This window comes from Symsagittifera roscoffensis, chromosome 6 (assembly GCF_963678635.1).
Source record: "Symsagittifera roscoffensis chromosome 6, txSymRosc1.1, whole genome shotgun sequence".
NCBI lineage: Eukaryota > Metazoa > Xenacoelomorpha > Acoela > Convolutidae > Symsagittifera > Symsagittifera roscoffensis.
In genome coordinates, this window is record NC_087067.1 from 34,955,277 (window position 1) to 34,969,814 (window position 14,538).

The 14,538-nt window shown below is 43.2% G+C and overlaps 1 protein-coding gene across 3 annotated transcripts in view; it reads right to left on the reverse strand.

Moving 5' to 3' along the window:
- Positions 1 to 286: 286 nt before the first annotated feature.
- Positions 287 to 14,538, reverse strand: part of LOC134848867 (uncharacterized) — a 50,214-nt gene continuing 35,962 nt past the window's right edge. For 2 of the 3 annotated variants that reach the window (XM_063866381.1, XM_063866380.1), the window contains exons 2-3: positions 1,099 to 1,526; positions 287 to 1,002 (exon numbers count right to left, since the gene is read on the reverse strand). In XM_063866381.1, the coding sequence (XP_063722451.1) occupies positions 519 to 1,002; positions 1,099 to 1,526 (912 nt within the window). In that variant the 3' untranslated portion in view covers positions 287 to 518. Of the gene's footprint in view, positions 1,003 to 1,098; positions 1,527 to 7,047; positions 8,719 to 14,538 lie in introns of those variants that run through there. The other variant, XM_063866379.1, reaches the window with a different exon arrangement.

Consider the following 14,538-nt stretch of genomic DNA (forward strand, 5'->3'; position numbering starts at 1 on the left):
TGTGCAATAAAATTACTCCAGGATTCCATCTCAAATTTCAGTTTCAATTGACTTTTTACCTGATATTTTTCTACCTGAACCAAAAAAATCATTTGAGATCTATTCAAGTAAAAAGATATGAACTGAAAGAAGGTGCTTTTCAAAACTTTTTTTTTCAATTTGAGCTCATTAAAACTTTCCGATCAAAGGTATACACCGATCAAAAAAAAATTTTTCTGCAATAGCTCTCCTCTCTGCTATTGCAGAAAAAATCTATTGCAAATCTATTGAAAAAGTGAACCTTTTATCAGTAAATCTAATAATGCTCAAAATGAAAAAATATATACATTTTCAAAATTAAGCAATCAATAATTCTTCATAAATTTTTGGTATATTTATAATATTCGTATTGCTATAAGTTTTGAACCTTTGTGCAACTAAAAAAGATAATCTGAATTTAAAAGAAAGGGATTCCACTAGCATTAATATGACTATAAAACGAGAATTGAAAACGTGCAAATTGACTATGTTGTTCAAAATCAGCCCATGTTCGTGTTTTTTAGTTTCATGTATAGAAAATGAACTGTCAATTTAATAGCATCGGCATCAGTTGATAAAATCCAAGCGAAGTACTCGTCCTCAGAGCAAAGTGAACCTTCGCCAATATGGTTTCTTAGGGCGGCAAAAATTTTTCCAATTTGCGGCTTGCTCACTTCCGGATACCATTTTTCTACGAATGTGCCGTTAAATTTTTCTTTGGCTTCTTTTCTCTTGTCATTTGCCTGAATCATGCTTTCAATTTTCGCCAGCATTTCTCGCTTTTTATGAGTCATTTTGAAGTGTTCAAGAATTTCATCTTCGGTTACGATTTTACTCTCCCCGGGAGTTTTCACCTCTAAACTGACAGGATCCATAAGTTCTGCTTTCGATTCACAGTGATCGAAGAACGCTCGAACCATAGGCCGCCTTTCTCTGTGTTTATTGAACAGCCTTTTTCTAGCTTTTTCGTTTCTCAGGAACGCTCTAAATGTTAATTATACGAACAAATACTACTTTGAATCAATTTCAAAAACAGTATATTGATCAAATTTAAATATAACCATGGAACGTAGAGCATACCTGTAAAACTTGCACTCTTCTAGGAACTGAATTAACTGTTGTTGATTTATCTCTGTTGATGGGTCCAACAGCAGACCAATTGTGGATGCTTCGAATCCGAGAAATTCAAAAGCATCATGGGTGTTTCGTGATAAGACTACTTCCAACTCCGAGTTGGCAAGATTCCGGATGTCAACATCAGGCTTTTTCATTTGATAAGTCAGGCCTTTAGAGCTCCATTTAAGGTTGAATTTGTAAATCATTTTACCGACACAGTATGAGAAATCTCCGTTAGAATAAAAGCCCTTAGCGGAATCGAATTCACTTTCAGGAACGACGAGTACGTCTATCTGATATTGTTCTGAAGATAAATAGGAGAGGTGATCTCCCATATGACTAGCTTCAACAGCATCAATTTCCTTATGTAGCGTTGACCTGAATTCGTTCATCTAGACAAAACACCCACAAAAAGTTTACTCACTTAGACTCAATTCTTCAATTTGGAGATATTATTTCATTCACAAAGCCAGGGTACCCATTTAGATCATCAGCAATATCAAATGATTGGAGAAACAAACTTTTAGGAGAAAAACGTGCAATATAAATCCCATCTCTAAACAAATGTAGGCTGCAAAAAAATCAAGACATTTCTAACAAATTTTTCTAGAAGGCTAAAGAAATTTTTAACATGGTCAAGGAATTTATCATTTGTCTCAACACTAAGCTGGAACGAACACGGTAAAAAAAATAAGAGAATTAAAATAAGAAAAAAAATGAGAAAAAAAATAAGAAAAATATTATTATAATCAGCCAGGAAAATTATTATACTCAGTCAGAAACTCCGCCGAAGACGGTCTTAAGCCCGGTTGAAAAAGGAGGAGGGTTGTCGACAGGAAGAGCATCCGGCCGTAAAAACCCAAGCACCAATACTGAATTAAGATGAGTCATAACAAAGGGGGCCGTAAACCCCTAAGTGCGACGCGGGCGCTTGTAGCGTCTGCCTACGATAGAACGAGAGCACCACGACCTCGGAAGAAACCAAGCGTAATGACGGCCCACCGGCTTGACAAGCCTGGCAGGACACTGACAGGAAGAAGTGGGGATGTTGCACGTGAAATGCTGAACCGGAAAGTAGATATCGCGTGCCTACAGGAAGTAAAATGGCGTGGTAAGGGAACAAGGAAGATCGGATAAGGCTAAACTGTTTTGGTCTGGAAGCAAAGATGCAGCGAACGAAGCCGCTAATGTTTTATTCAGCTCACTCGTTGACAAAGTTCTTGAAGTTAAACGAGAATCGGACCGGTTGATAGTATTGAAGATCATTATTGGATTGACTATTTTCACTGTCGTGTCAGCTCACGCTCCACGGACTGGACGCGCCGAGAGTGAGAAGACCGCGTTCATCGAAGAGCTTGATTTAGTACTGAACAATGCTATTATTGTCGAAGGTGATATGAATTGACATGTCGGTAGTCAGACCGCTGGTTTTGACTCTGTTCATGGCGGTTTCGGATACTGAAAACTAAATTCGGATGGAGTCAGGTTACTTGATTTTGCTTCAGCACACGATTTGCGTATCGCGAACACTTGGTTCAAGAAGACTACTGAGCAGCTAGTCACTTATTCCACAGGCCAGATCAAAAATCAGATCGGCCGCGAAACATGAACACCATTCCTGTTGGCACACAGCACAAACCTCTTTTGGTGGACTTTGAAATTGATTGCAAGCTCGCCAAACCGAAACATCTGCCAAGGCTTCGAGCTTTCAAACTTAGAGCCTTGGAATATCAGGAAAAGTTCAAAGAAGAACTCGGCAGCCTGAAGGAGATCCGATGCAAAAAGTTGAGATCCACTGTTGAAAAAGTCTGTGGTACATCAAAGAAAAAGAAAGATGGTCAAGAGACGTGGTGGAGTCCAGAAATGGAGAATTTAACGATTGCTAAGAAAAACTCTGGCGTCGCGATAAGACACAGCAAAACTGGAATAGCTACGTTGCAGCGAGGCGGAGCGCCAAGACAGCTGCGAGAAAAGCAATAAGCGAGCAGGCGCAGCGTGCGGCGGAACAAACACAACAAACGCCTGTTTAGTATTGCAGAGCAGAGGTCACGCGAACAGTTGGATGTGACTGATTCAAACTGTATCACAGGCAATGATTGAAATTTGCATATGTGCCCGGAGGCTCGTAAGAGTTTGGAAAAATCACCTCGAGGTTATCATGAACGAAGAGAACGAGTTCGTTGCTAAAGAACCGCCTGCAATCAGCGGTTCGCTTGAAGAGTTCACTGACACTGAAGTGAAACAAGCTATACACAACGTGAACAGTTTCAAATCTTCCGGATCCTCAGGGGTCAACACTGCAATGATTGAAGCTACTGGGTACTGCGGAAAGGAGATAATGAGATATTTTTGCTGAATAACAAGAGTTGAAGCATAGTTCACTGGTTCCACTGTAAAAAGGTAATGGCGATCCTCTGTCGCCTAAATCCTATCGTGGCATCAAGCTACTGAACATGGTTTCAAGATTGCAGAGAAATTATTAGAAACTCTACTCCAAGCTAATCCGAATAGCAGATAGACTGTTTGGGTTCATGCCCGGTAGGATAAAAGTAGATGCCATCTTCGTAACAAGGCAAATTGGCGAGAAAAATTCGGAGAAAAACAAGAAGCTGCACTGCATCTCCATTGATTTGGAGAAGGCATTCGAGCGTGTCCCACGGGCAATCAGTGTTGAGGAACTTTGGTTCCAAGGAGGTTCCAGATCAACTAGTACAGGCACTTACGGCAATGTATACTGATACACGAACAGCAAAGCTGTGGACGGTGAAATGTCTGGAGATTTTGAGGTCACATTGAGAGTCCATCAAGGGTCTATGCTGAGCCCTCTGCAATTTATAGCAGTCATGCAGTACGTCACCGAGTCGGCCCGAAGTAATGACATCACGGATCTACTGTATGCAGATGGTATTGCACTATCGGGTGGAACAGTCGAAGAGGTGCTTGCAAAATATCATACCTGGAAAACAGAAACGGAGCGTAAAGGTCTGAAGGTGAACGTTGGTTAATCTAAAGCTCTCAGCATGACATTGAAGTTGAAGACGATTTCGGCGCTCGGCCCGTGCAGTGTTTGTGGCAAGCGAGTTGATGCTAACTCCATCATGTTCACCATGTGCAAAAAGTGGGTGCATAGGCGCTGCTCTGGACTGCGCGGGATGTTAGTTAATTTCATCGATATTTTTCAATGCGCAGCATGCACAGGCTGTCACTTTGGGGAACTCGAGCAGGTCAGCAAGTTTACCTATCTCGGCCATTGCATAGATGCAAATGGTGATATGGAAGCCACTAACTGAAAGGATACAAAAAGCCTGGTTGGCTTTCAGAAAACTAGGTGGCACGCTGCTGGGCAAACAAGGCCTTTACCTACACCAACGGGGTATAATCTTTCTTAGGTGCGTGCGACCACTCCTTAAGTACTCCTGCGAAGCATGAGCATTAAATGCGTTGTTAAACAACGTATCACATCTACTGAACGACGCATGGTGCGAATGATGTGTGGGGTCTCTCTAGCGGATTGTGTACCAACCGATGAATTTTTTGAGCGTTTTGAATATCGATTTCCTTGTTCTCGGTGTGGTCGAGACCAGCCAATTAAGGTGATTCCGTCATGTTATGCGAAGAGACACCGCAGACCCAATTCGTCCGGCACTCGGCCTAGAAGCGGAAGGAAAAAGACCCAAAGGAAGACCAAAGAAAACTTGGATATGTGAAGTAGAGAACTTGAAGAAAACACTCCGGCACAGAAAAGAAGACACCTACAAACGTGACTCAAGGCGCTCGGCAATTCAGGGGCGTCCACCGACCTCGGTAGATTGGGACAGGGCAAAAAGAAGTGATGATGACCAGAAACAAGAATGTTTATAGACAAAATACATTCAAAATTATAATAAAAAGCTAGTAGTTGCTTGTTCTCATGTCAAAGCGGAGTGTAAAAGGGCAAACGGGAGTATGGTCATAATCGATGTCTCTCAGCAAGATGTTTAGTAATTCGCCTGCACTCGGGTCCAATGCCTCCGGTTGAGAAAACGTACGGAGTGAATGAACCCTTTTCAACTTTGAGAACGCGTTGACTATATGCACTTTTTTTTCGGCTTCTTGACGGTGGAAGAGTTGATTCAATGTCAATCCAGCATAAGAAAGCGAGTATGGGTGGAAAACCCTGATATAAAAAAGATTTTTGTTGTATATTGGGTTACATAGTAGTATTTAGACAACCGCGTATTCAGAAACTGTATTAACCGATCAGAGTCGAGACAAAGGAAGATATGAAATTCAATTCTTGCTTGTCTCGATTCTGATTGGTTAATTCAGTGTCTGATTCTCAGTCTGGTCGAGACCAGCCAACTCTGGTGGTTCGGCCGTGTTATGCGAAGAGTATCCGTAGACCCAATTCGTCTGGCACTAGACCACAAAGCGGAAGGAAAAAGACCCAAAGGAAGACCAAAGAGAACTTGGACATATGAAGAGGACAACTTGAAAACACGCCGGCTCAGAAAAGAAGACACCCTCAAACGGGACTCATGGCGCTCGGCAATTCAGGGGCGACCGCCCACCTCATTTGACTGGGACAGGGCGAAAAGAAATGACGATGACCAGAAACAAGAATGTTTACAGACAAAATACATACAAATTTATAATAAAAAGCTAGTTGTTGCTTGTTCTCATGTCAAAGCGGAGTGTAAAAGGGCAAACGAGAGTATGGTCATAATCGATGTCTCTCAGCAAGATGTTTAGTAATTCGGCTGCACTCGGGTCCAATGCCTCCGGTTGAGAAAAGGTACGGAGTGAATGAACCCTTTTCAAATTTGACAACGCGTTGACTATATGCTCTTTTCTTTTCGGCTTCTTGACGGTGGAAGAGTTGATTCACTGTCAATCCAGCATAAAAACGCGCGTATGGATAGAAAACCCTGATATAAAAACGCTTTTGTTGTATATTGGGTTACGTAGTGGTATTTAGACAACCGCGTATTCAGAAACTGTATTAACCGATCGAGACAAAGGAAGATATGAAATTCAATTCTTGCTTGTCTCGATTCTGATTGGTTAATTCAGTGTCTCATTCTCAGTGTGGTCGAGACCAGCCAAATGTGGTGGTTCGGCCATGTCATGCGAAGAGCATCCGTAGACCCAATTCGTCTGGCACTAGCATCCGTAGACCCAATTCGTCGAGACAAAGGAAGATATGAAATTCAATTCTTGCTTGTCTCGATTCTGATTGGTTAATTCAGTGTCTGATTCTCAGTGTGGTCGAGACCAGCCAATTGTGGTGGTTCGGCCATGTTATGCGAAGAGCATCCGTAGACCCAATTCGTCTGGCACTAGACCTCAAAGCGGAAGGAAAAGACCCAAAGGAAGACCAAAGAGAACTTGGATATATGAAGAGAATTTGAAAACACGCCGGCTCAGAAAAGGAGACACTCTCAAACGGGACTCATGGCGCTCGGCAAATCAGGGGTGCCCGCCCACCTCAGTAGACTGGGACATGGCGAAAATAAAGGACGATGATCAGGAACAAGAATGTTTATAGACAAAAAAGATTCAAATAATGATAAAAAGCTAGTTGTTGCTTGTTCTTCTGTCAAAGCGGAGTCCAATGCCTCCGGTTGAGAAAACGGACGGAGTGCACGATCCCTTTTCAACTTTGAGAACGCTTTGATTATATATTCTTTTCTTTTCGGCTTCTTGACGGTGGAAGAGTTGATTGAACGTTAATCTAGCATATGAAGGCGCGTATGGGAGGAAAACCCTGATATCAAAAAATGCTTTTTGTGGTATATTGGGTTACGTAGCAGTATTTAGACAACCGCGTATTCAGACACTATTAATTAATCAGAGTCGGGACAAAGGAAGACATGAAATTCATTTCTTCCTTGTCCCGATTCTGATTGGTTAATACAGTGTCTAAATTCAGACCGCACTCCTGGGTGGCCAAAATCTTCTCGTGCTGATGTCAATTCGTTCAAGATTGTCAGTTGTTGCGTTTGCCAGGTCAAACTGCCCTCCTGACAGCGGCTGAAGAAGGGATTCACACATTACTTCTGATAATATAGCACAATTGTTGTCTCGAGAGCCGTGTCTGGACGAGATAAATCCTTCTCGTTTGGATGTCATGCATGGTCGACATGGTGCGTATTCATAGGTTCCAAAATAAAAAATCAGTACCATAGGTTCCAAAATAAAAAATCAGTCCCACAGGTTCCAAAATGAAAAATCAGTCCCATAGGTTCCAAAATAAAAAATAGTCGCACAAGTCCCAAATCTTTTCAATTGGCCAAAAGACTAAATTAGCCGAGTCTCGGTTTAAGGTCGCCGGTGGGCGCGCTACGCAAGTGTCACCACTTTGCGGCAATAACCGGCTCTAAACTTCGTACAGAGTCCTGCCCTCTGTTGACAAGCTCGCAACACGTTGGTGCGGCTGCGCCGGTCACTGTTCTGCAGCTTGAGTTTATGCTGGTTGAACAGTAAACAATCAATAATATAATAATCATAATAACAAAAGATTTAGGAATATAATCCAAGGGTTCGCATAAAACCCAGTCATTGCATTGTTCAAAGTTTAGTTTTCAGTTATAAGTGTAAGTTTCTTCAGGTCTCTACAGTTGTTGCATTCGTATAAAATACGCCAAGTGCAGGTGTCTGATTCGTTGTAGCGAGTTTTGAAAAACTTTGTGTACATTCCTAGAAGTCTGTTTTTGCATTCTGGGTCAAACAATATGTCACATTTGAAGTATTTGTTGTACAGATTAGCAAGACGACATGCCCGAAACCAGAAATCCGACTCGCACTTCTTCAGACGCATTTGTTTGCAGACGAAATTTCGTGTCATTTGAGCTCTTCGGTTTCCAACGTCAGTGATGCTTACATGGCTTCTCCAGTCGATGTCAACTTTTCCAGCTAGTATTTTTGCAAACAGCAGTATAACATGAAGCTCTTGGTATAGAGACAAAGGAAGGATGTTAAGTTTCACGAGTTTGTCTTTTTAGGAGATATGGCTATTGCTTGTCATGAAAATCCACGAGATCGCTTTCCGCTGCACACTTTCTATGATTCCTAAGTCACCTTTTGATGGTTTCCAGATAGCTGAACCGTAGCACAGAATTGGCACAACGTAACAGATATATGCGTTTTTCCTGGTCGCGAAATTCGCCTTTGAGAAATTCCTTTTGAGTACGAAGAGAGCGTTTAAGGCTTTTTCAGCCCTCTTTTTTGCGTGTTGCGTCCAAGAGAGCGTGTCGGTTATCAGGATGTCCAGATCTTTCCTTACTTCTTGGTTTCGAAGCTGTAACTGGGGAGTGCAATCGTAGCTGATCCTTTGATGCAGAGGACTTTACTTTTCGTCAGGTTCATTGACATGCAGTTTTCCTCGCACTTACTCCAAAGTCTCCTAACATCTATGTTGAGAGTTAAAGGGTTGTCTCCAACAATTTTGTAGCCATCTGCATAACCAAATGTTGCGGACATGACACAGGACGGTAGATCATTTATGAAGACAAGGAAGAGAAGCGGCCCGAGTATTTCAACCAATCAGAATTCAAGAAGAAAAATTTTGGAACTCATTCGACTGATTTTTTAATTTAGGAGCTATGAATATTGGAACCTATGGGAATTCACCGGTCGACATAATAAAAACTTTCACAAACAATTTGATTGGGAATGTCAAGGATGTACCGAAACAGAATTACGAATCTAAAATCACTCTTATGGAGCGCAAGTCCATCGTCTTCGATAGGAATGGCACCAAGAAAACGAGCCTTTCAGACTGCTTAGCTATATGTTGCATGGAAAGCAATCAAATGGTCTTCTTTTGCGCGCTTCATGTGAATTTCACGGCACAATTTAGTTTGCAGAGATAAGATGTCGGGATCCAGAATGATGGTTTGTTCCAAGTCGCTTCTAATTTTTTTTTTAAAAGGTCAATTAAAATGGGCCCTTCGGTCATGTGACGGTACGTGCACAGATTGGATAGGGCCCTACCAAAGCTATATAAATACATCAACAAAATTTTATGAATAAATCAAGTCCACATATCCACTTCACTACTTTCTTTTGAAAAAAATCAAGTTTTTGTAGGTATTTTCTCAGAAATTTCGCACAGTGACAGCCGTAGGTTAGGACTGGTAGTAATATTGATTTGTAGAGAACTAGTTTTACAAAGGTGTTGACGTTATATGCTACATTTTGTCTTAGACTGTATAGTAATTTGTTTGCTTTCTTTAATCGTTCGGTTAGATGAGTGCTCCAACTAAGATATCCTAACATGTGAATACCCAGATCTTTTATCGATTTTGGCTGAGGTACACGATTTCCGTTCAAAAATAGATTTATATCAACACCTCTGAAGTTTATTTGAGCGCATTTTTTGAATGCCAGTTCCATGTTGTTTTGTCTAACCCAATCTTCGATTTTGTTTAAGTCAAGTTGTATTTCATCTTGTTTGCGTCCAACAGATAGAATTTTTAGATCGTCAGCAAACATTGAGGGGTCACTGAAGCGTAGGACTTCAGGGAGATCATTTATAAAAACACAGAACAGGAGTGGGCCCAGGAGTGAACCTTGGGGTACCCCGCTGGTTATTTCGAGGACGGTGGATGTGTAGAAATCAATCCGATCAAATTGCCTTCGGTTTCTGAGATAGTCGTAGATGATTTCGAGTAGGTATCCACCTACACCAATATCACTCAATTTTCGGAGTGATAATTTGTGGGGGACTTTATCGAAGGCCTCTGAATAATCAGCATATAAAGCAATGATCTCATCATGGGGATTTTCATCCAGGGCTTTGTAGATTCGATTTAGGAATTGGAGCATGTTGCTCATAACGGAGCGTTTCTTCACAAAACCGTGTTGCTTTATGGAAAGGTGGTCTTTAAAGTGCTCATAGAGTAGAGAGTACATGCATTTTTCAAAGATTTTGCTGTCAATGTTTAGAAGAGAGATTGGGCGATAGTTTTCAACATCTTTTGGGTCGTTCTTTTTGTGAATGGGTGTTACAGCCGCTGTTTTCCAACTCGTTGGCATTTTGCGTATGCGTTTAATTTTCTTGAAAAGCTAATTGAGTATATTACTCATTTGCTTGCCGCATCTTTGATAAAACCCGGGAGGTAGACCATTTGGTCCGCGAGTTTTTGTAGTGTCTATATTAGCCAGAATATTACTTATTGTTTTGTTTGAAACGCTGAAGTTTGTTTGGGTTGGTGATTCGCACTTTATGTCAAGGAAGTTGTAGTTCTTTTTGGCTGAAAACACTGAGTGAAAAAATTTGTTAAATATTTCTACTTTTTCTTCTGGACTTGATCGTTTTCGGGATGTTCGAAGCTCTATTGATATGCTTGAGGTGCTTGTAAATTTGACCACAATTTCTTGAACCAAAAATTTTTTCTCAGTATGAGATTCGATCATGTTCACAGAATTCAGTGATTTGGCTTTCTAGTTTGAGGACCTTATTTTTTCGGTAGTTGGTTCAGGGAAAGGTATCTCTTGAGTCTAACTGGTAAGGTGTTTCTTGAATTGGTTGACACGTGAGATCGCCTGAAAATAGAGCGACGATGGCGGATCGTTTCTGGAAATCTATGCCGGCCGCGCTCAAAAGGCCTACCCTCGACGATCTATACTAGCGCTTGAGGGATCTTGACTACACTCAGGTCGATGAGAGGTTGGCGGTGTTGTTGAACACCATCCTACAATTAGAGGCGCAAGGGTAATGTAGAGAATCAGCGACTGAAGCCGTCCTGATGGTTGGCTACACCTCAGATGGAATATCCAATCAAAAACAGACCAGATGGCTGTCCTGGAACGTGGATGGAACGACTTGGCCCGAAATCCCGGCTTGAGCAATAAAACGGAGTATGGTGCGGGAGAGTTCCCACTTCCCACCAGACCGCCAGCGGGATTTGCAGCCCAACCCACGATCAAGCCATTGTCCATGATACGGTCTCAGCAACTTGAAGAAGGAACTAAAGAGGGCTCAGAGGGAGCGGGACAAATCGAACTCTTGATAGGGATGGCGGGAAACTTAAGAGGGACCAGGCGAACCATGAAAAAGATCAAGCGATCCTCGAGAGGGATCAGGCAAGGCGCGATCTGAGCATGATTAGGGCGGAGTCATTGCAGGCACAGAAAGTGCGCGAGAATGAGGCGAACTGCGAGCAGATAAATTCAGAGATGGAAAAGATTCAGAGGAGGCAACGAGAGTTCGCGAAGCAGAAAGAAAGGAAGATGAGGACGACAGAACCAGCTGCCGCGGGATCGAGACCAGAATCGCGGATGAAGGTGGATGAGATTCCCCGGTCGAGTGGTCGATTTAATTTAGACTGAGGAGCCCAGGAGCAAATGAATGAGGGGCTAGAGGTATGGATACCACCTGAGCCGGTGCCCTCCGTGCGTGGTCTAGAGACGCAACCGATACGGCCATTGATGGATATCGCGCTGCCGGGGCACACTCCCAGTTCAACTCCCGGTAGTAGCCGAATCGGCACGGGTTCATCGCGCCCTAAGGAGTTACATGATATGCTGCAGTCGAGGACTCAGCACGAGAAGAGCGACCTTCCACCTGGAGGGAACATCCAGTCAGGAATGCAATAATCGCTAGTTACAAAAAAAACATGGATGCCGCCTAACACGGGCACAACCGCATGGACTGGACAACGGCGCAACGGGCGAGAGGGGATTGCTTCCATGACGGGTCTTGGGCTGAATACTTCACACAGCCAAAAAAAAACAGAGGGTGCGGTTCACTTGATCAGCCTAACATGAGTGCTGACGCGAATCCAGTCACATTGGCAAGTTGGGGTCTTGACTTTTCTGGAGTTTCAACACCGCAGATGTTGGCGTCACTAGAGATGTTGGACATGGTGAAGATGTACACGGTCACTTTGATGATGAGAACCAATGACGTGTCCAGGGGGAGTCGAGAAAGGTGATGAGGCTGCACGAGAAGATTAGTTGCATTCTTGAGGAGTTGAGGATTTATCTAGATCCCGCGATACCACGATTTGAACTTTCCCTTGCAACATGAAGGCTGACCAGCACGCGAGGGAAACGAATGAGAAAGTGCGCAACATCAACGAGAAAGTTTGACGGATCCAGCAGAGAAGCGTGCTCCCCGTAAGACTGTTGTACGTGGCAAACAGGATGGAACGATCTCTTCCGGATGATGCGTCTTCGGATGGCATTCATTTTGATAGGCCCAGGGGCATGGAGTGGCTGAATGGTGTCTTCCAGAGGCATATAAACATGCTGGAGTCGGACTTGCTGGAAATGGCCCAGTTCACCTTTGGTCCACCCCAATACCTCCCTTCTTTGCAACTAGGCCCCTATCCGGCCATCTGGGAGCGAGAATTGACTCGAGAGCTTGCTCAAGGAGCCGCCGCACCAGACAACTGGGATCCACGCCGATGGAAGCAGAGGAGGCAGAGTCATCCACGCCCCAAAGCTCAGTGGTGTCGTCAGTGGTGGTGGTGGACAATAAGAAGGCGGAGAGACCAGCGGAGACGAGCAAGGCACGGTATCAAGAGAGGGTGAAAGAGTTGGATGTGGAGAATTTAGCATGCAGCTTATGGCTTCGGAGCATGGATCTTATAATCACGAGCTCACCAGTAAGGCGAGGGGACCGAGCAACAAAAGTAAGAATGTACCTGCGACGAAAAGCAGTTGGACGCGATGGGGTACCGCTTAACGCAAGAGAGAGACAGGTGGCCGTTTCTAACCCCAAGGCTAGAGAACGCCAAGTACAAGACGCGGGAGAGTGCTCCACCTCTCATCAAACAAAATTAGAGTTTCTTGAGGGGCAGCTGGAAGTGGTAGAAAACATAGAGATGACGGTGGGAAGATTTGTCACAGCGGCGAATGAAGTCACCATTGGAGGGTTCTGGAGGGAGCACGCAAATGGCGAATTGAAGACCAGAAAGAACTATGAAATTTTGAGATTCTTGAGCCCATGCTGGGAGAAGAGGTATATGGGTAGAGTATTCTATGGGGGGGGGTGCCATCTTCGATGCGTTCGTGCAGGAATTACTGAATATGCCCATTAACCTCTTACTGGCCCTGTACTTGGTCTACGCCAGGTACCTATTCAACATGGGTCCCGCCTACATGTTTAGCAGGGGTGTGGAAACGCTCCAAATTGACGGATATTTGACATTGGTGACTCTTGACCCATGGAGAACTGATGGCGTTTTATCGGCTGATGAAGTATGGGCAACCCCTTTCGACAGGGAGGACTCACCCAAGTGTGGAATATTATTCGTAAAAGTGCGCTGCCGGGCTGAAGACTTTGCTGGTAGAGTATCTTTGCTGGGGGGGTGGATATTATTTTAAAAAACGCAATAGTGGGGGACTTAGGTTAGGTACAGAACGTCTCGGTCTAAAAATAGTTTTTTTTTCAGATGGATTTACAAAATCGAATTGACAATCAAACCACACTCGTAAGAAGAGAAAAAGAGATCTTGAGCAAATTCTCCATTAGCAGTGTCGGAGGAAAACGTTTCTCAAGTGTCAACTTGGTAAAGGTGTTTCTTGAGTCTAACTGGTAAGGTATTTCTTGAGTTGGTTCAGGGAAAGGCATCTCTTGAGTCTAACTGGTAAGGTGTTTCTTGATTTGGTTGACACGTGAGATCGCCTGAAAATAGAGCGACGATAGCGGTGATGTTGGCACTAACGAGGATGAGGGACTTCATGATCGAAATAGGGATATTGGAGGTCTCCATACCGGTCTACGACACAAACAGGGGCAAGTTAAACCCTGGGGAATTGTACACCAACCTACACGTTGTCTTTGCAGAAACGGAGATAACGGTACACCTACACAAGAAGTACTACTTGAGTATCGCCTGCGCTTTGGGCGGACATGGAGATCCCGAACTAGGCTAAAAGGGGCACGAGTTAGGTACAAGGGGGTAAGCGGCAGGTAGATGTATTTTAATAAATTTGGCATGACAATTAAGTCTTGGGAAATTGATGATGCTAAAACATGAAATGATTCTGCATGCTCTTAAAATCACTAATTGAATTATTTTAGTCAAGGTTTATTTGGATATTGTTTTAAAAAACCCAATAATGGGGGACTTAGGTTAGGCACAGAACGTCTCGATCTAAAAATAGTTTTTTTTTTCAGATTGATTTGCAAAATCGAATTGACAATCTACCACACTCATAAGAAGAGAAAAAGAGATCTTGTGCAAATTCTCCATTAGCAGTGTCGGAGGAAAACATTTCTCAAGTGTCAATTGGGTAAAGGTGTTTCTTGAGTCTAACTGATAATGTATTTCTTGAGTTGGTTCGGGGAAATGTATCTCTTGAGTCTAACTGGTAAGGCTGTTTCTTGAGTTGGTTGATACGTGTCGCATCAGGCGTATGTGAAAGAAGCTGTCAAGAGACAACAGGAACAGAATGAGCTCTGCAGGAGGA